Consider the following 20,874-nt stretch of genomic DNA (forward strand, 5'->3'; position numbering starts at 1 on the left):
CAATTAACTAAACAAGACAAATAACGCAGACCTCTAGATTCTCTAGAATTAACTTCTCCTTACATTATTTATCATAATTACTTAGGATTGATTGAATTTGAGAGATAAGAAAATGGAAGAATCGAAGTAGAAGTGTATTGCATTTATAACTAAAGCTTTAGGCTTGTTAGCCATGGAGTTTACATTACAAATACAACACAAAGAAATTACAAATGAAAATATAGGGAAATGAGACGAACCGCTAAGTATGATTTCTCATACTCATTGGCTTTGATTTTTGCCTTTATATTGAAGGGAAGCATAAAGGGAACTCTCTATTCTCTATTTTAATCTCTCACTTAAAGCAAAGAAAAGAAATGGAGGTTGAAAGAGCTTGCTCTCCGATGGATTTTTACAATCTTCTTAAAGACACAACCTCTAATTTATAGGCAAGGACTGACAAGACGTGTCAGAGTCTAGGTTTCATTAATTCTTCTGGAAAAACTGATTTGCGCCACAGACATCACATTCGTCCTTTTTTTACATTTGTGTCAACTCTTTTTGTCTCCTAGTTCTACAGAACGCATAACTTTATGCTTCTGATCGCCTTGCTTGCATTGTCTCCTCGCTTGACGTTTTGTCGTCTAGCTACTAGATCTTTACTTTCCGCAAACATGCATAAGGATATGAAAATGCGATAAATAGACATAAAGCTCTTTTTGTAGTTCTTGAACGAACAACCACGTTATTTTATCTATTTTACTATGTGTTTTCTTCCTTTTTTATGTGGTAAGGCTTCATTATTCTACCTAATAGGCTACAGGGCCCCAATACATTGTAGAGTTAGTAAACGTCGGAAATTACCAATATATTGGTATTTCTAATTTCTCAAATTAAAATTGAGGATCGACCTCTATAAAATCTTCCACTGCATAAAGGCTTTAATCCCTTTAATTCGCATCAGAGCCATTTTAATTTTTAATTAGAAATTTTAGAAATTTGCATTGGTTCAGTAGGATTACTGCATTGTGAATGTTGGTTTGCAATTGAATGTTTATAGTTAAAACGACCATAAATTTACTGTATTTTGATTGTAAAGGGCCCTATGTTTTTAGGCATTTTATTTTGTCAATTTTGTAATTTTGAATTTGAATTTAGAAATTTGGATTCAAGGTGTTTTGCTAAAAAATGATACTAATTTTTCCTAAAATGGATCATCGAAAAGCCAAATATTCATCATTTTACGACACTGCACCAAACTTTGAGGGGGAAAATTGATGACGTGTATGAAGGTCCAAGCGGGGCTGGCGTTAGTGTAATAGGCATAATGTAAGACTCGTAGTTAAGATAAGAAGTTAAAATTTGACTAAGTGGTTTGAAAAAGGCATTTTGGGTGGTATACGCAAGAAGAGGTTGTTAGTTCGTGAGAAAGGTTATGTGACAAGATTTTTTTGAAAGTTGTGTTTTTATGCGATTAAGGTGTCTCGCCAGATGAAGGGCTAGGCGAGAAGAAGTAAGGAAACTTCCCATAAATTTTCTAAGTTTACTTAATGGGCCATGTGTAAAGTTTAAGTTAAGCATGATTAAGTTAAAGAGGTTTCAACTAGAATAGTCTAAATTGGTATATCATTTTACATAATGGGCCTTTTTCACTAAGAAATTTCAAGAAAGTCCTTATTACCCATTTCCATTAAAAATACGAAATGAATAAAAAATAAAAAATAATAAGAAGGAATGTGCATGGGCATTATAGGTGTGAAGTATGGTAAGTGATTGAATCTATTATGGTAAGTGATTTATTAGATATCATATGTAAATATGGTAAGTGATTAATTCTATTATGGTAATATTATAATCAAAATTACTCCTTAATTATTTTTCTTTTGGTGATTTTGTTAAATAATTCTTCCCTACCGATCTCTCTCTCACTTTCCAATCTCTCTCTCCGTTCATTCTTTCCTTCGCTTTGCATTGTTTTTCATATATTCCACGTAATTATAGTATATATTTAATAATACGGTGTATATTTTATGAATGGAAGGTTCTGATATTAATTTGTTTATATATTTTATTTAAAATATTTATATCTTACGTAGTAATAATACGTTATGTTTGAAACAATAGTGATTATTTATGAAGGTTGTTTATGTTTACTGCAACGTGGATGAGAAAAAAATTATAATGAATATATGTAATATATACCATTAAAATATTAATTGTTCTCTGGTATATGTAATGTTGAGAAAAACTGAATATGTTTGCGATGTAGGTACTTTGGTGAAAGAATTAAAGATCCAGGGAATTGTATGAAAAAGTGGTTGAATGAGGAGGATATGATAAATTGGTTTGTGAATAATATATATGAAATAATTCATTGTATATTTTATGAAGAAAGGTTGTGTTTTCAATTTGTTAAATTGGTTTAGGTATTTTTTTTCAAATATTCATATTATATGTAATCAATAATAAGTTATGTTTGAAACAATAGTGATTATGTATGAAGGGTAGTACATTAAATATGATAAATTGAGGAACTTTGATTAGTACAGTTGATGTAAATTTATGAAAAAAATATGAAAATAAAATAATTGAACAAAAAAATTGAATATGAATATTTCAAATAAAAGTCTGAAACAACATACTAAAAGTTTAATAATAAAAAAAGAAAAACTAGTTCAATAAAGAAAACTTGTATCTCTTTTGGTTATGGCCAACACGTACACAACGACCACATTTAACACGTCTCTTGAACTCCATTTTATAAAGAATTCTAATATTCTTTGGTCGACCAACTTAACGTTTTACATTCGATGAGAGGATGACAACTTCAATTTCTGTATTATTGAATATATGGAGTAGTATATTTGTAACAAATCACATAACATAAATGTATTATGCAGTAGTATATATGTAAGAAATGAAAGAAAATACTAATTGGATCGAGAAAAAAATAAAGAAAATGATATGAAACATGAGGAAAAAAAACAAAACTATATGTATCACTAAATATGTGTTATTGTATATATATAAATGTATATACCGATAACATCGATGTATATGTAGTGACGTATAATGAAATTCAACTACAATTTATATGTTATTGAATATATGCAGTAGTATATATATAACAAATCACAGAACATAAATATGAATAAGATGTATATATATGATAAATTACATAATAGAAGTAGAATAAACAGTGGTATATAAATGTATATATTGTTCACAGAAACTTTACTAAACAGAAATATGAATAAGATGACCAGAACATTTCGTAATTAAACAAAATATTAAGAACATGAAAAAAAATGTGTATGTATTATTGAATATATGCAGTAGTATATATATGTAACAAATCATAGAATATAAATGTATTATTCAATGATATGTATGAATGATGTGACATTTAATAAAAAATCTATGCCAAACATGGCAAAAAAATGAACTGAATAATAAAAAATTAAACAAAATATGATGAACATGACCAAAATACGCTGTAAATAAAGAAAATATGCCAGACACAAAAGAAATATATGATAAACATTACTCGAAGGCGTTGTAATTAAACAGAAAAATGAAGAACATCCTTGAAATATGTTAAAAACATGACCGGAAGTTATTAAGAAGCTAATTTTAAGACGAAACTGAAGGAAAAAAGATACGAAAAATGGGGAAAAAAATGTTCTAGGTAAACTACGATGTAATGTAGTGAGAAAAAAATATGAGAAATTGAGGAAGACAACTAATTGGAAGATTGAGGAGAACGAAGGGACGAAATAAATTGAGAAATTGATGGACGAAATCGAAAACGGTGAAGAACGAAATCAGAAACGAAAATGGTGAAGGACGTTTCAGCCGAAATCGGGCTTACTTGAAAGCTCCAGAATTGATTGAAGAAACTACTGAATTTGATGAAAAATTCATTGTCGGCGCCAGATTTAAATTGATGATGTTTTATGTGGTGATGAAAATAATATTGATGATGAAATTATATGGTCAAATTTAATTAATAAAGTATTTCCATATTAGAAGAGATTTTATTAGATAATTGTAAATCTATAGTAAATGATAACGTAATTTTGATTATAATTAAAATTGTATATCAATTATTAGCATAAGTAAGGAAATAATAAATTACATAATAAATTCAATATAACTTATATAAGGAAATATTTTGTATTCAATTTCGAAAATCATATATAATTAATAATTATGATAAGGTTATAATAAATCTTAATCAAGAAAATAAATTTTATTTTAGGACATCAATGAAATTTTATAATGAAGTACTTTAAATCTTTCTAAGTTAAACCTTAAGCTTTACAAGTGCACCACTAAGAGTAGGAGCTGGCAAGCTGATAAGAAATTAAAGTCGACTAAGCTTGTTTAGGGAGTAGTATAAATAGAAGTCTTCAGGCAAATTATTAAGGATTATTATTCTGAAATTTTGAGAAGAAAAGATTAAGTATTGAAGTGCTATCAAAGTGTCAAGGCAAGAAGATGAAGAAGAGAAGCCTTTGAAGTTTAAGTAGCTAAGTAGTATGAGTGTTTTCTTTAAAGTATTTATATGATTTTAAGCTTTCTTTAAAAATTCTTTGACAATTTCGATACGAAAATTTCTAAAAGGAATTGTATAAAAAGTTTATACTATGATTTCAAGCATGTTTTATGTATTTCAATGATTATGAAATGGTGTTCAAACTATTAGTTTATTTTCCTATCAATGAGCTAACTATTATGTGCACATAAGGAGTAAAGACAACTATGTAGAAGAAGACTACGTGGTAGAGTGAAGTTGACCAGTCTAGAAAAGAACTGCATTGTGTTTAGCGACTTGAGCAACAGATCAAATCAGAATGTTCTCAAATGCTGTTGTGTACAGTAGTCTAAATGCGAATTAATGGACTTAGCGTGGAGAACGATTCGGGATTCTTAACGAAAGGTGTTGACTAATGTGTGATTTTGCGAAATGATGTGTTTATATGAAGATGTTAATTTATGTGAATTGATGTTTGCAAAAGATGTTTCGCGAAAATGATTTCTTAAAACCTCACTGAGTCTGTTGACTTATGTTTTAAAGTTTTACTTCTAGGTAATCAAGCGTTAAGGTCAACTAAGGAAGGGTGAAAGTCTTGCTAGGTGTTTAGATCTTAAGTTTAAGTTTTGATTGTGTATTTTTTTTTTCTTTGGCTAAGTATCGTAATTGCGTGACTCAAGTTAATAAAAGGAATAATGTTTACATCTCATTCTTTGTGTTAAGTTGTTTTTATCTCCTAAGGCATATTTTCTAAGCCAAGTTTAAGAGGTTAGGCGATTATGAAAGGCTTAAGAACCTCAAGACTGAGTGTTTTTTGGGGTTTAACATGTCAAGATACTCAATTCACGCCCCGTCTCGCATGACAAGCAAGTACGTTTGCAGGACGGGGTGTGACACATAACTATTCCGGTCAACTCGCATCCTACATACAAATTACTTTGGTTTCCATCCCAATCGCCTTCATATTGAACAAGAAAGAAACTTTTATGTCATTTGTGAATCTTAAGATAGCTTTTTTTGTTACATAGAACAAGAAATTAAACATAAATCCAATACGTAATATGTCGTTGAGTATCACTATAAACATTTGTCTCTTGTAGTGTATCGCTAGGTATCTCTATTGCTAAAAATTGCTCTCGAGTGGTATCGCTAAATATTTCTCTTGTTAGGTATTACTCTCACTAAATATCGTTACGTATCGCTCTCGTTATATCATGCTCTCTCTTGTCTCGATGTGCCTATGTTTCATGATTGGTCTTAATCTCACTTCATGATCTCTCGCTCTCACATTTCTCTTGCATATAGTTTCCCTCATTTTAGACCTTTTTTCAGACACCACAACTACTACACAACCATTAATGAATGAAAGACCCTTCTGAAAGGTTGTTGTGTAAAAGCTCATTCCATTCTAAAAACCATCGTCAACAAAGTATTAACCATTGAAATGAAGTTCAATTTCAAAGAAAACACGATTGGTTGTTTGTTTAAGGTTTAGGTTATTATTTATTTTCATTTCAAAGAGATTGTCAAATCGTTTGTAATCTGACAAACAATCACATCGACTATGCATTGTGAGTGAGAGCAGCACTTATAATGAGAGGGCAAATTTCGTAATCTTATATGCTTATAACGTTAAGAGAGGGTCAATTGACATTTTCAAAGAAAAAAAATGGGTCATTTGACATTTTGGGTTAGGCACGGACAACTTTACAATTAAAGTATGAGGATTAAAATTAGAAAAAGAGTTCAATATCTAAACTAAAATCGAATAATTAAAAGTACAAGATTAAAATTAAAACGTTGAATTACAATGATCTTTTAACCTAATAAATATATAAAGTATCATTTTTAAGAATAGCAACATAAAATGAAAAATTTATAAAACATAACAAAATTTTAGATTTTATCAATAATAGACATCGATAGACATTTATAGAAGTCTATCTATGTCGATCAGGTCCATGGGTGTGTACCAATAACATTAATAGATTTTAACAAAAATATAGGAACCGAGATTTTGCTATATTTTATTGTTTAGCATTTTACCTTTTGTAGTAATTTCTCATAAATAAACGTAAATTGCCTTCCGTTTTTTCTTTCCAACTTGTTTTCTTTATTTTTATTTATATTCTCTCGAATTCCCATTCGAATAGAACAACGATTCGTATAGGTTTTCTCTCAAATCCAAGAATTTGATATACGGTCAACAAAATGGGGGATGAAGAAGCAGCTATGGAACAAGAGAAGCTCTCATGTAATAATCCAAGGACGGTTCCCATCACAGAGGCCCAATTCCTATCCTGGAAGCGCCAGAAGGTATTTTCCTTCTTCTTCTTCTTCATCAATCTCTCTCAGGCTCTAAATTTATTGTTTCTTTTAATTGCTGCTCTTTAATGTGTCAATTCTCTGCTTGAGTTTTTTAAGGTGCCAATCAATTGTATTTACCCCGAAAAGTTAGAGAATATAGGGTTGTGTTGAATCACTTTTGGGAATTTGCAAACCTCTAGGATTCATTCAATTTTGAGAGGTAATTAGGAATAAATTCCTCTGTTCTTCGCAGAATAATGGGTCTAAATTTTTTCTAAACTCAATTCGGCTTAACTTTTGGAAAGGGATTTAAGAGAAAAACAAATTTAGAATAAACAACCACACAGGCAACAAACTCGAACAAACTAAGATATCACATTGCTAGAAACAAACAAGGTACACCTCTAAACTTTATGTTCTAAAGGGTGCGCTAGTGTACTTTTGGTTGCGGCAAATATCTGAGGAGACAATTCTCAATTCACCATCATTACAAGCCTATGCCTCATCGATAAAAAAGAGACTTCTGAAATATCGACCACATCATCATTTTGGAGTTTAACAATCTCCAAACAGTGAGATTCAGCTTGGATATATTAATCGAGGAAAATGAATTGGGTGATGAGGAAGGAAAGGTTTGTAGACTACCGGAGATTGGTTTGACCTAGTGGTAAAAGTGGAAACAATCTCAATAACTCTAAATAACTAACTAAAAGGACGTGAGTTCAATCCATTTGTGAGACTAGTTAAGGTGTACATAAGCTTACTCGGACACTCACACAGATATCAGAAAAAGGATAAGAAAGGTTTGTATGTATGAAATAACAGAGATAGTCCTAGCCTTCTATGAGGGACTAGGATTATTTTGTTTTCTTTTCTTTTTTTGTATTTATTAAGAAACCAGCTTCAGGGCCCACAAAAAAAGGTAACACCTATTAACAGAGCAAAGTAGAAGAGAAGAAAAAAATAATAATAATAATAGAACCAGATTACAAGAGATTGCGTCTACGTTCTCAACTATTAAAAATAGAAAAATGAGGATAGTTACAGAGTACTCGAATACGCAGAAGGACATTGAAATTGGCTGCATTCTAAATCTCTTCCCATGATTCTTTTTGACTGCTTAAAGGTTCTCTTGTTTCTCTCAAGACATAAATTTCACAATGTAACAAAGAATCTCGCATCCCACCGCCAGATAATAAATATTTTTCTTACTGAAGGAGGAATTTACCGATACCTCCTCAATGCCCCTACAACTTCCGGGAGGAACAGAGACTCCAAACTTATTCAAGAAATTTCTCCATAGTGTCAAATATCAATCAATGCAAAGAGACAACTTCAAATCAGGTGAATAATTTCCTTTGTAGATCTTTTCCACACATCATATTCCACACGCCACTCTCAATGGGAAATATAACCATGGACGGAGATCTTTGAATGGAGTTACAATGTTTAACTTTCCCAAAGAAACTGAAGAAGCAAAGAACCTAATCTTTGGATTTTTCCAAATCATGATGAAGAAAGAGGAGACGGATTGGATTCAGACACCTAATGGGCAACAAGAGAATTCCTAGAGAACACTCCTGAAGGATCAAGAGTCCATTTGAAGTTTGAGATAGGCACATCCCTTGTAGCAGAAAGGAGATTGGCCAAATATGAGATTCATGATCATTAGTAGTCTTCCAAAATTAAAAGTCCTGATCTTTATGGAGGGTCGATGTAGAAGAAGAACTATAATTGAGAGGCTTAAGACAGAATTGACAAGCACCTCATTTCCAAGTGAAAATAAAGAGTTGCGTAAGAACTTGGGAAGAATTATTACCGTTCCTAAAGTCCACCGAGCATCAAACATGAGTTCCATTTTCCATGGAAATTGTAATAAAATTGTTAAAGAAGATTAGTGAAATTCTACTAGAAAATACTTACTATATGTAAGTGGCTATCTTTGAATTTGGTGGCTATTAACGTTCTAAATCACATGCTTCAACAATTGATAGACCACATGAACTGCAGGTTCATTTTTATTCGAGTTAGCTAACCACCAAAACGAACCTAAGCCATTCCACCAGTCTTTTAAGAGGGATTTGTGTCAGTAAAGTTGATGAGTAGTTGATGTTTGACATCCTATTACTAACCATCTTCTCTTATTTGCAGGATGCTGAGGCATCTGCTAAAAGAGATGAAACAGCAAGGAAACGTGCGGAAGATATTGCCTTAGGAGCGGTGCAAATGAATGGACGTGAGCTTTTCTTGCACCAACCATGGGTGTTTGATAATTCTCAATATTGAGGTTGGTGGTTTAAGATTGAGAAATTGTCGTGCTACTTTTTGTTCTCTGGAGAAATTGGCTTTGTACTTTAAAATGCTACCTTGCATTGTCATCGTTCATATGAATTAGTTCTTCCGCCCAAAATTTTCCTCTTATTGCTATGGTGGCCATACATGAATCTGTATAGGTTTCATCGCATGGTAAAAACTGTACAAAATGATGCATCCAATTTAAGTGCTGATTTGTTCTTTGCTGTTGACCTAAAATGTCTTTACAGGATGCATTTGTCTTGTACCGTCTATAACTCATGTAAATAAATGGCATGTTTTCTTTCTAAAGTATGTCCTACAGGGCATCCAAGTTAAGTTGTATCCCATGGTTTTAGCAGCCACGATATTTATCGCCATGTAAATTTCCGTCCCTAATCCCAAATTATCTTGTGAAGTTATGATGCATGGTTAATGGAATCTAATATTAGGAGACCTGTGGATTGGTGCCACTGACAATGAAGTCCTTGCAAAGAATAAAGGATCAGAGGATAAGGTCCTTGCAAAGAACAAATGCATCAATGCGTTTAAGGTAATGTTTATGAAGGCAATTTCTACGTTAAGTCCATATAGAATTTGGCGCAATCTTCATCTTCAAAGTATACCTTGAGTCTTTGACCATTTACCTTAAACACATTCTTTCCGTCCAACCTAACCACCACTAACAAATTTTACCTGAAAATAGACGTAAACGCAAATTGAAGAGCAATAATTTATCTCTAATGTGCAATTCGCGTTTATGGATGCGGCGGTTATGCCATGTCTTTGTCTTTTCCTTGTAAATTTTGGCGTTCTCATAGGCTTGAAAACGCCACTCTTGAAGCTCGTACAATTGAAGTAACCTTGCTTCCCCTACGGCCTTATTGTCGAAGTTTAACTTTTTGCACGCCCGTAAAGCCTTATGCTCTAACTCTAGTAGTAAATGGTAGGCCTTTCCGAAGACTAACGTGTAAGACGACATTCCAATAGGCATCTTATACACGGTGCGATATGTCCATAACGAAAAATTCAGATAATCGACCTAGTCTTTGTAGGATGAATTTACCACTTTCTCCAGTATTTTCTTGATTTTTCGGTTGGAGACTTCCGCTTGACCATTTGTTTGGGGATGGTAGGCGGTAGCAACTTTATGGTTGATATTGTACTTAGAGAGCAGTTTAGCCACGATGTGATTAATGAAATGAGAACCTTTATCGTTGATAAGGGCTTTAAGTCTCCCAAATCGCGTGATGATGTTCTTTTTCAAGAATTTGCTGACTGTCATGCATCGTTCTTCGCATATTATATAGCTTCAACCCACTTGAGACATACTCTACAGCCAACAAGATGTACAAATGACCATCATATAGAGGAAACGGTCCCATAAAATCAATCCCCCACACATCAAAGAGTTCAATCTCCAAGATGGGTTGTTGAGGCATTTCGCCACGATGAGACATGTTTCCCATTCTTTGGCACCGGTCACAGTGGACCACAAAATTCCTCGCATCTTGAAAGAGAGTGGGCTAGAAATACCCAATTTGCAAGGCCTTCACAACTGTCTTTTATCTGCTAAAATGCTCTTCATAGGGTGCTTCAGCACTTGGCGATTATTTCAGTTATCTCATATTCAGAAACACACCTCAAAATTTGGTCTGGCTCCAATTTGTATAGAAAAGGATCATCCCATCTAGAATTAGCATTGATGAAACAACTTCTTTCTTTGCTGGCAGTTGAAGTCTTACAATCATGTTTTGCAAACCAAGTAATTGACAATGTCTGCATACTAGGGTTTTCTTTACTTTAACGCGAAAGAGTTGTTCATCAGGAAAACCATTTTAAATGTCTTTCTTCTCGGGTTGAAATGGTTCATTGTTTAGACGCGATAAGTAATCCGCCATCTGGTTCTCAATACCTTTGTGGTCTACAATCTCTAGATTAAACTCTTAGAGCAATAATACCTATCTTATCAACCACGACTTAGCGTCCTTTTTCGCCATGAGATATCTGATCGCAGAATGATCAGAGTGTATCGTTACTTTGGAGCCAACAATGTAACTCCTAAACTTTTCTATCGCAAAGACTATTGCAAGCAACTCCTTCTCTATGGTTGTATAATTTTATTCAGCTTCATTGAGAGTTTTGATCGCATAGTATATCGGGTCAGTCACTTTATCCTTCTTTTGACCCAGCATATCCCCTACCACCACATCACTTGCGTCACACATGAGCTCAAATGGTTGTGACCAATCAGGAGCGACGAGGACAGACGCTGAGGTCAACACATCTTTTAAGGTCTGAAACGCCTAGTTGTATTTCTCATCAAAGTTAAAGGGTTCGTCGACACATATCAAGTTACATAGAGGTTTGGCGATTTGGGAAAATCCTTTAATGAATCTTCTGTAAAATTCAACATATCCCAAAAAGCTCCTCAGCGACTTGACATTTGAAGGCGGTGGCAACTTACTAACCACATCAATCTTTGCGGGGTCCACTTCTAATCCCATGTTGGAGATCTTGTGCCCAAGCACAATTCCCTCGACCATGAAGTGACGCTTCTTCCAGTACAAGTTGTGTCTCTTCGCATCTCTTTATTACTTCTTCCAAATTGCCCATACATTCTTTGAAGGAGTCCTTAAACACTGAGAAGTCATCCATAAAAATCTCAATTGATCCATCCAGGAAATCTAAGAAGATAGTGCACCTTTGGAATGCCCTTGGCGCGTTGCATAAGTCGAAAGGCATGCGGTGAAATGCAAATGTGCCACAGGGTTGGTAAACGTGGTTTTGTGTTGATCTTTCAGTGCAATAGTGATCTGGTTGTAACCAGAATAACCATCCAAAAAGTAGTAAAATTTCTTTCTCGCAAGCCTATCCAACATTTGGTCAATGAAAGGTAAGATAAAGTGGTCTTTCTTTGTCGCCACATTCAATTTACAATAATCCATGCCAATCCTCCATCCCGTGACTGTTCGCATTGGAATTAACTTATTGTTTTCATTTTTCACGACAATCATTCCTCCTTTCTATCGTTTTCAGGTTCTACGGGGAATTTCATCGCGTTAACAACGTTGATAACGTTGACCTTGATTTCTTCGTTATTAAATCGCATTGTCAACTTCCCTCGGTGGACATCTATGAGGGCAAGACCTATTGACAGAAATGGTCACCCCAAAATGATAGGTACTTCTTGATAAGCTTCTTAGTCTAGAATGACGACGTTTGCAGGTAGGGATAAATCTCGTCTTGCACCTTATGTTCCTATCTATTCACCTGAAAAATCAGGAGGCTTATTGAGCCAACGCTAACGAGCTACCCTCACCTATGTAGGTCTAAGTATAATCTCATGTGTACAGGAGTTTGCAGTTAGCTCAGGATTAAGATTAAGTTACCTAGGTTATCAATAATCAAAATATTTCATTTTAAACATTAAACGACGTTATAACATAAAAGTGACTATTTCATGGTTTGGTCTTATGTGAACTATTTACATAGAATGCCCCTACTTTCATGTTTCTACATGAACGACTCAGGATCACAATGTTTATACTAACTACAAAATGGGTCGCATCCATAGTGTCCTCAAAATAAGGTGCCCAACCTTATTAGTATACTATAGACTATTTAGGCTATAAACTCGAACTTAATCCATGTTTGTCTCTATATAAAATCCAAATTTACTTAAATAGCCACGGAAGTTTAGTTTATTGGATTCAGAATTATCATAGTATTCAATTTCACTAATAATTTATCAATAACGACTTTATTGAACATAATGTGATTACAAACTACGAGTTTTAAGGCATAAATTCCAACAACAATGTCTTCTTTAGTTTTAGAACTTTATCCTCTTGGCCTTTCACAGCATAAACAAGAGTGATAAAAAAAAAACTACCTCAATCACGTGTGAGAACTTTCCTTATCCTAGGTGAACCCCTACAAGAGGAATAAGAATAACCTCAATTAAACAATTAGTTAAACAACCCCAAGAAAGCTAAATAGATTTTGGATTGAAAATATTGATCAAAGATAAAAAAGAAATGAGAACTTGTTCCTAACTTCAAGATTTTGAACTCTCCACAATCTAATTGATCAAACTAGATTGAAAGTCCTAAACATGCATTCTAACACAAGAATACAAAGGAAAGCATAAAGCTTGAGAGATAACACTTTATGAGAAAATTTCATTCAAATTCAAGTTGTGTTCAAAATGTGGAAACTACAACCCTATTTATACTAATTTAAAATGTTATATGAAAGGACACAACATTTAATTTTATGCTCTTTCAACTACCCTAATAAATGAATGTACGTACCATTAAATAAGTACATATTAAAGATGTGAATGAACCTAAAAATGCATTAAAGATGTGAATGATCTAAAAATGCATTAAAGATGTGAATGAATCTGGAAATGCATTAAAGATGTGAATGAATCTTAATTTCTAGATTCATTATGACCCTTGGGTATTCAAGTGACTCTTGAAGTTCCAACTCTTTATTAAAAGACCGACAGTCTAGCTTGTAAATAGCATTTAATCCATCCTGAAGTCTTTTAGGCTTTAGCTTTTATCATTGAGCCTTGACCCATAATGATTGCCTCTTGATTGGTTTGACTTTGAAAGTTCTCCCATGAATTTGCACAATGTGCTTCATTTTACTCATCATTTGAGTTGGTGTAAACTTGTTGAGTCTCATTTTCTGCTTTGTTGTTCAACATCTTATCAAAGAGGTGGTTCTAAGTAGACTTCTTCTTCCAAATATCTATTCAAGAATATTGATTTAACATTCATCTGAAAAATCTTCCAATTAATTTGAGTAGCAAGCACAATTAACAATCTTATAGTCTTCAAACAATCAATGAGAGAGATTACTTCATTGTAACTAATGTCTTTTCTTTTAGAATAGATTTTTGCAACTAATCTTACTTTGTATCTTTTCACTTCTCCCTTTTTGATCATTTGTTTTTATCTTGAACACTCATTTGACACTTACTACTTTCTTTCCACTTGGAAAAGTAGAAAGTTCCCACCTATCATTCTTCTTTATGGATTTTATCACTTCATCCATAGCAATATTTTATTTGTCATTTTTTAAGCTTATTCAAAATTTCAAAGGTTTATTGGAACCAAATAGACAAAAAATAGTAAGGTTATTACAACTTTGACTTAACTCATTAGTTTCATCATGTATGTCTCATAATCTCTTCTCATGCCATAAGACCCTTCACTTGAACTAGCAGATGAAGAAGGTGTGTGTGCGTTTTTTTTTTTTTTTTTTTTTTTTTTGTAGAGTGATTGGCGATGGAGAAACAGTGTCACTAAAGTCATCATGATCATTAGGAAAAACAGAAACATTTAGTCTTGATCTGGTTCATCATTCCAGTTCCATGGTACTTCTTCATCAAACATAATATCTTTGCTTACCATCGTCTTCTTTGTAACACAATTATAAAGCTTGTAGTTTTTTGGGCTTAAATCATAGCCTACAAAAACATACTTCTCACTTTTATCATTGAGCTTAATTACTACGCTTTTTATCAAGTATATGCCCATAAGTCATATATCCAAATACTCTCAAATGAGCAATGGATGATTTTCTTTCTGTCTATGCTTAGTAAGGAGTTTTGTTCCACAAGCTAGTAGGTAAACTATTCGACAAGTACATTGCACATTCAACAGCTTGTGCCCAAAATTCTTTTGACATCTTTTTGCTCTTCAACATGCTTCGTGTTATGCCATGTTAAGTATTCTTCCTGTCAACAACGCCATTTGTTGAGGAGTAAATGGAACTATCATAGACCAATGAACATTTTTTGCACAAAAAAATCTTTGAATTCATTTAAAGTGAATTCACTTATACTCTTGTCTTATCGCAAAGCTTTTATGTAATATCCACTTACATTCTCAACAAGAGCTTTAAATTTGTTGAACGTGCCAAATACATCTGATTTCTTCTTGACAAAATAAATCCAAGTTTTTTCGTTGAAATCATCAATAAATAATTAATAAGAAATTATTCTTGCCAAAAGAACTTGGTTTGATCCGTTTACAAAGATTAGTGTAGACTAACTTTAGTGATCTCCTTGCTCTTGAAGACGATTCTTGTGGAAAACTCTTACTTGATTGTTTGCTGTAAAAATAACTTTCACAAAATTGATTTGGATGTTTGAGATATGGCTGTCCTTTCACCATATTCTTCCTCGCTAATAGTCTCAAGGCAACAAAGTTCAAATGCCCAAGTCAATCTAAGATGAATCTTTTAAACATGGCTTCAAGCATTCAACAACATTAGTTTGAATGATTAATAAAAGCATTTTATTTTTCGTCATTTGCACTTTAGCAATCATGTTGTCATGATTATCTCTTATAAAAAAAACTATAGTTCTTCGTCAAAATATTATAGCCTCACTAAGAGCTATCACAAATTCAAAATATTGTTCTTCATATCACACATAATACACATTAGAGATAAACTCATGCTTCCCATTTTTTAAATCGATCAAAATTTTGTCTTTCCTTTCAACTTGAATTTTTGTGGCTTCACAAAAAATATGATATTACCACCAACAGATTCATCAAGCTCCATGGACATCGACTTACTTTCGCATATGTAATTGCTTACACCATTATTCAGATACTATGCGTTCTTTTTTACTTTTGCATGCTAGAAGCAACGATGACTCACCACTTTCTTCATTTTTCTCAACATATCATTTGCATTTTCTTCAACTTTATTTCTCCATTCCCAAGAATAATGTCCAAATTTGACAATTATAACATTCAACCAGCTCATGATCTCACCTTCTTTCCTTATTTGATCTTTCTCCATTTGACCTTGAATAATTAATTTGGCTTCCATGACCTCTTAGTCAATTTGAGTTTGAATTACTACTCTTATCAAATTTTCTTTGATTGTAGTTTCCTCAACATCTTCCTCTGAAATCACCATGTCTATGATTACCACCATGTCCTTAACCTCGATTGCCTTTTTCTAGGTTATATCTTCCTTATCTCTTTCAACGGCAACTTTGACTGAATGAGTTGCCTTAATCATTTGCTTGTAATTCTTGAGAAGCTTCTCTTCACAGGCTTGTAAATAACTCATAAGTTGATCCATGGACATTGTACTCAATTCTTTGATTTTTCAATAGCTACGACAATGAAATTAAATCTTTCATCCAATGAGCGAAGTATTTTTTTCTACTACTTACTCATCACTTATTGTCTCACCACACCTTTTCATTTCATATACTACAGCTAGCAATCTTGAAGTATAATCTAAAATTGATTCACGCTCCTTTATATGCAGTGATTCATAATCACCTCTCAATTTTTTAAGGCGAACCTTCTTGACTCGATCTACTCTTTTATACGTGTTCTCTAAAATTTGCTATGCTTGATGTGCAATAGTTACTCAAGAAATTTTCTCAAAATTTTGATTTTCAAGAGTGTTGGAATTTTGTCAAAAAGATTTTATGAGATTATCTTTTTATTAATTAGTTATTTAATTCTAAAAAAATAAAAGATCCTTCTTTATTTTAGGAATCTTATATTATTATCTTTTTGAGATTATTCTTGAGGAAATATATACACTATGGAACTTGTGAGTTCTGGTACGCCTGACGAACGAAGAAAGCTTTTGGAGCTGTAAGTTGAATCTGTAATGTAATAACTATGAGCTGAAGAAGGTAGTGCGATTATCTATCTATGGTCTCAACGTATTGATCTATGATGAACTTAATGATGAGTAATATGAAAGAAGAAGCAGTGATCAAGAGATCACCTTAAACTTAGGGGGAGTATGAAGACATCTTCAAAAAGATTCACTCATATGTTTATGGAGAGTCTGAATTCTTAAGTTATGAAGTACTTTAAGATAGTCACATATCTAAGCAGAATACCACTTGCTGTATTGATGTATATTGACTATTGTGAATCTTAATAATATTACTCATTTGATCTATGCGTAGCTCCCCAAATATAGGTGGTATTGGTCGAACTGGGTTACCAAAGTTTTGTGTGTTATTTATTTCTACTGTCTCTCTAGCTAATACATCAGTTAACTACTTTAAAATTAACTAGAGAATATATTGATTATCTCACTCCGTTTTTCAAAGAGCTTGATGGAGCCTTTTGGTGTTTATGTTTTTTTTTTTTTTTTTTGTATTTGCAAAGTTTCTCGTTGAGCTTGACTTAAAGCCACATTGCTCTCTGGTTCTTTGTAACCATTATTAACAATGCCCACACATCTTGTAAACCAATTAGAGTTGTCATCTAAATACACCAAGTGCTATTATTTTCTTTTATAAGTTGAGGCACTTCGAAGGGAACTAGTTTGTTGTTTGTCATTTGCCAAAAAAGAAAAAGTTAACACCTAACTCGAGCTCCGATACCACTTTGTTGAAAGAGTGGGATGGACACTCCCAAATGAATAATCATCAAATAGAGAATATATTAGAGATATTTTTTAAAAAAAAAATCTCTATTTGGAAGATCCTTAAAATTTAAATCTTTTCTTTGTGTATTCTACCTCATGTTTCGACAATGTAAATGTGTGAAATCCATATTAATTAAATTAACTTTAACATATTAACCCACTTAATTTAACTTATTTAATTTTTGACAAAGCTCATGAATCAATTCACATATAACTTATATAACTTATCTAATTATTCAACCTGGCAATGAACATTATTTCGTTTCCCATCATCTATCATAAGGGATAAGGTTCGAGGTTTGGTTTAGTTAAGTACATTGGTTCCTATAATCTTGATTTTACATAATTCATATACTTTTATGTTTAATTATTTCATTTGTGGTCATTGTCCATGTAAAGGGTGATCATTTCTGTGCCTCCAACTTTTTATTTTATTTTACATTAATTCAAAGAGACCAAAATAGTCGTTTTTAGAAATACAAAAACCAAAATAAACAAAAATTAAAAAATACAAAAATATAGAACGAAATTACGTTAAAAATTCAAGACTAAATAAACATTTTGTACCATGACCAAAATGAACAAAAATTAAAAATAGTGAACAAATACCCAAGACATATTGTAGGTTAGGGCAGTATGTGAAAGTGTAGAGTATTAGTTTTTAGAATGAAGGGAAAAACAAATAGGTAGTTATGAATTACATGATAGAACAAGCGTAGGGATTATCATCACTAAACATTCGAACATAGTTTTCATTGACAAGAGTCTCAGTAATGGTGGCTGTGTTTGGAACACTCCTAACCATATTTGGAGGAGCCTTCTTGTCATAAGAGGCTGATATATATGGATATGGCTCCAATGAAACTGGAACATAAGGCCACATCTCCACCTTCTTCTTTGTTGCTTGTGCTGCCTTCAACACCTTCTTTGGCTCTATGTAACCGGTTACTGTCACCTTCATTTGCTTCACATCCACATCCACTTTCTTCGCCCCTGAAAAGCCAATCCTATTCCTTTTATAGCCATCATCATTTTGAACTAGACCATTTGTACTGTGTCAACAAACTATAGGAGTGCACTTTTTCGAAAGAAGAGCTCTCGTTTGCAATTCAACAACTTTTGTAATAATGGAAGGATCGTATCGGGTTAATTGCAGCTTAAGATGTACTTAATCATCATTCTATCAGGAGTTGTATGTGGATTATGACGCACAAAAACAAGTATAAGTAACAATCAAAAAGCAGAAAATGAAACAAAAGAGAATTTGAGAGAGTAGGAGAGTAGTAACTTTGGTTTAGCTTATAACGTGAAATTACTACCAAACTCAAAAGTTTTACGTACCCTTAACACGAGACATGATTTGCTTCATCTTGCGGCCACAGCCCTCGCAGTCCATACGAACCTTTAAGGATACTGTTTGCATCTGCTTCTTCTTCTTCCTGTGTTTGTTAATCAAATTGGAGAAGTACTCCCAAGTGCCTTCAACTCCCATTTTGATTAACTTCCCTTTTTCTATAAGTTTCTAAATAAGTACTTTCACAAGATGTGCTCTACCTGGGAGTTGTTCTAAGATTATATAAAAATGGGATATGGGAAGATTGCCGATGGAAAAAAATTGAAAAAACCAATGGCTTTCTTGAACAAATTCAAAATTTATGTGATTCTTTAGAACCTGAAGCCCTTCTTATAAACACTTATATATGGAGGGACTCAGTTGAAAAGATAACGAGAGTTTGACTCCAAAGTTGTACTTTTCTTTCTATGGAAAATTGGTTTTTTCACAAAATGTGGCTGAATACTTCATGTATAAGAAACGGTGAAAGTGAAGAACAAAGTTAAAATTAAAAAGCTTGAGAGGCAATGCCTTCACTGATAGTGACAATTTCAAAGCCTTATAGAACATTTTGATCATTCATATTCATATCTATCCATATATCTTTGCAAGAATATGCATATGTATATGTATGGTTATCGGAGTGACATGGATAAAAAATTGTCAAGTTCCAATGATTAACATCCACGTGGATAACTTACAATCCGACGGTAGATGTGGAGCCACATGGCAATCAAAATATTGAAAAGGAGCGGGCGAGGGTAGTTGCCTGGTTATGAATGTTGAATGAATTGTTTGTTATTTTGTCCTATACATATATCTCTATCGTGTTATTAATATTAATGCTATCTCCATAATAAAAAATACATTTATCTATATCATTAATAATGCAATCTGTAATTCCAAATAGGTTAAAGTTACAAGTTCAGTATATAAACTTCTTAAGTTTATGTCTAACTAATTTGGTTGTATGAAGTTAATTTAAAATATCTCAAATAAGTTTGTGAACTTTGAGTATAATTAACTTTTTAAATCCTAATTGTTACCATCTTTACTATTTTCTAATCATCCTCTCTTTCCTTCTATGTTAAAGTATTTAATATTGTCTATTAAATTTAAAAAAGTCTAGACCTCAAAATATCCACTACTATAATATATAGTAATTAAAATATTATGCATTCTAAATATAGACAATTATTATAATCTACAAACTATTATGATCCATTAATTATAAAAATCAATAACTACTGAAGCAATGCTGGAAGCACGGATTTAATGGTTTGAAATTAAACATGATACATGTTCTCAAATTTCAAACTAAATGTAACTTCCATGTGAGAGAGTTTCCTGTCTTTGGTCTTATGTTAACAGATAGTTATCCACTTGTAGAATGCATAGAAGATAGAGCAGTGATTTGGGCGGTGGGAATTTAGGAATGGGTTTTTAGGAAAAGAATTTGAAAAAAAAAGTATATAAAAAGGAATATACAAAAGTATACCCAAATAAATGACTAGTTGTAGTTGTAGCTACTTTGCAAGGTGGCAACAATTTGGAATATTGGTTCCAAAACTTTCGTTATCATTATTCTTCCCTTGATTTCTGGTATTTGATTTTCTCTGTTGGTGCCGATCTTAATTAATGTGATAACAAATGTTTTTCCTTTTCTATACTGTCTTTGCATAATAATAAAATTTTGAATGGTTTAAAATTACCAATGTGGTGGTATATATATTTATTATTTAATTAGGTATATGCATATGGATGGCCAACGTGATAGTCCCCACATACATTGTTCCATTACTAAAAGTTATTGAGCATCCAGAGGCTTCTTCTATACCCCTAATATTTATATATATGTGTGTGTAAGTAGTTTCAAATAGCACTCATATATATATTTTTTATATTTTCTTTTTTAGATAATCTTGAGCCTTAGCCTCACACAAATAGTTGTACTTTTTAACATATTGGTCCAAAGAGAGATTCTAGA

At 32.6% G+C, this 20,874-nt stretch overlaps 2 protein-coding genes across 5 annotated transcripts; one reads left to right on the top strand and one right to left on the bottom strand.

Moving 5' to 3' along the window:
* Positions 1–6,635: 6,635 nt before the first annotated feature.
* LOC103499290 (uncharacterized) lies at positions 6,636–17,080 on the top strand. Of its 4 annotated transcripts, XR_539759.3 has the most exons (4): positions 6,636–6,832; positions 8,975–9,110; positions 9,568–9,668; positions 14,408–14,723. XR_539759.3 is itself a non-coding variant. In XM_017047077.2 (3 exons), the coding sequence occupies exons 1-2, from the start codon at positions 6,728–6,730 to the stop codon at positions 9,107–9,109; spliced, it is 240 nt and encodes a 79-aa protein (XP_016902566.1). In that variant the 5' UTR covers positions 6,636–6,727; the 3' UTR covers position 9,110; positions 16,660–17,080. The 4 variants fall into 4 exon arrangements, 3 of the variants coding, with proteins under 3 accessions (XP_016902566.1, XP_016902565.1, XP_008460490.1); XM_017047077.2 differs by lacking the exons at positions 9,568–9,668; positions 14,408–14,723 and adding an exon at positions 16,660–17,080; XM_017047076.2 differs by lacking the exons at positions 9,568–9,668; positions 14,408–14,723 and adding an exon at positions 16,686–17,080.
* A 1,003-nt stretch (positions 17,081–18,083) lies between these two features.
* On the bottom strand, positions 18,084–19,481 carry LOC103499292 (heavy metal-associated isoprenylated plant protein 24). Its single transcript, XM_008462271.3, has 2 exons — positions 18,896–19,481; positions 18,084–18,547 (listed from the first exon to the last, which is right to left on the bottom strand). The coding sequence occupies exons 1-2, from the start codon at positions 19,044–19,046 to the stop codon at positions 18,252–18,254; spliced, it is 447 nt and encodes a 148-aa protein (XP_008460493.1). The 5' UTR covers positions 19,047–19,481; the 3' UTR covers positions 18,084–18,251.
* Between the last annotated feature and the right edge of the window lie 1,393 nt (positions 19,482–20,874).

The sequence above is a fragment of the Cucumis melo genome, chromosome 9 (assembly GCF_025177605.1).
Source record: "Cucumis melo cultivar AY chromosome 9, USDA_Cmelo_AY_1.0, whole genome shotgun sequence".
Taxonomy (NCBI): domain Eukaryota; kingdom Viridiplantae; phylum Streptophyta; class Magnoliopsida; order Cucurbitales; family Cucurbitaceae; genus Cucumis; species Cucumis melo.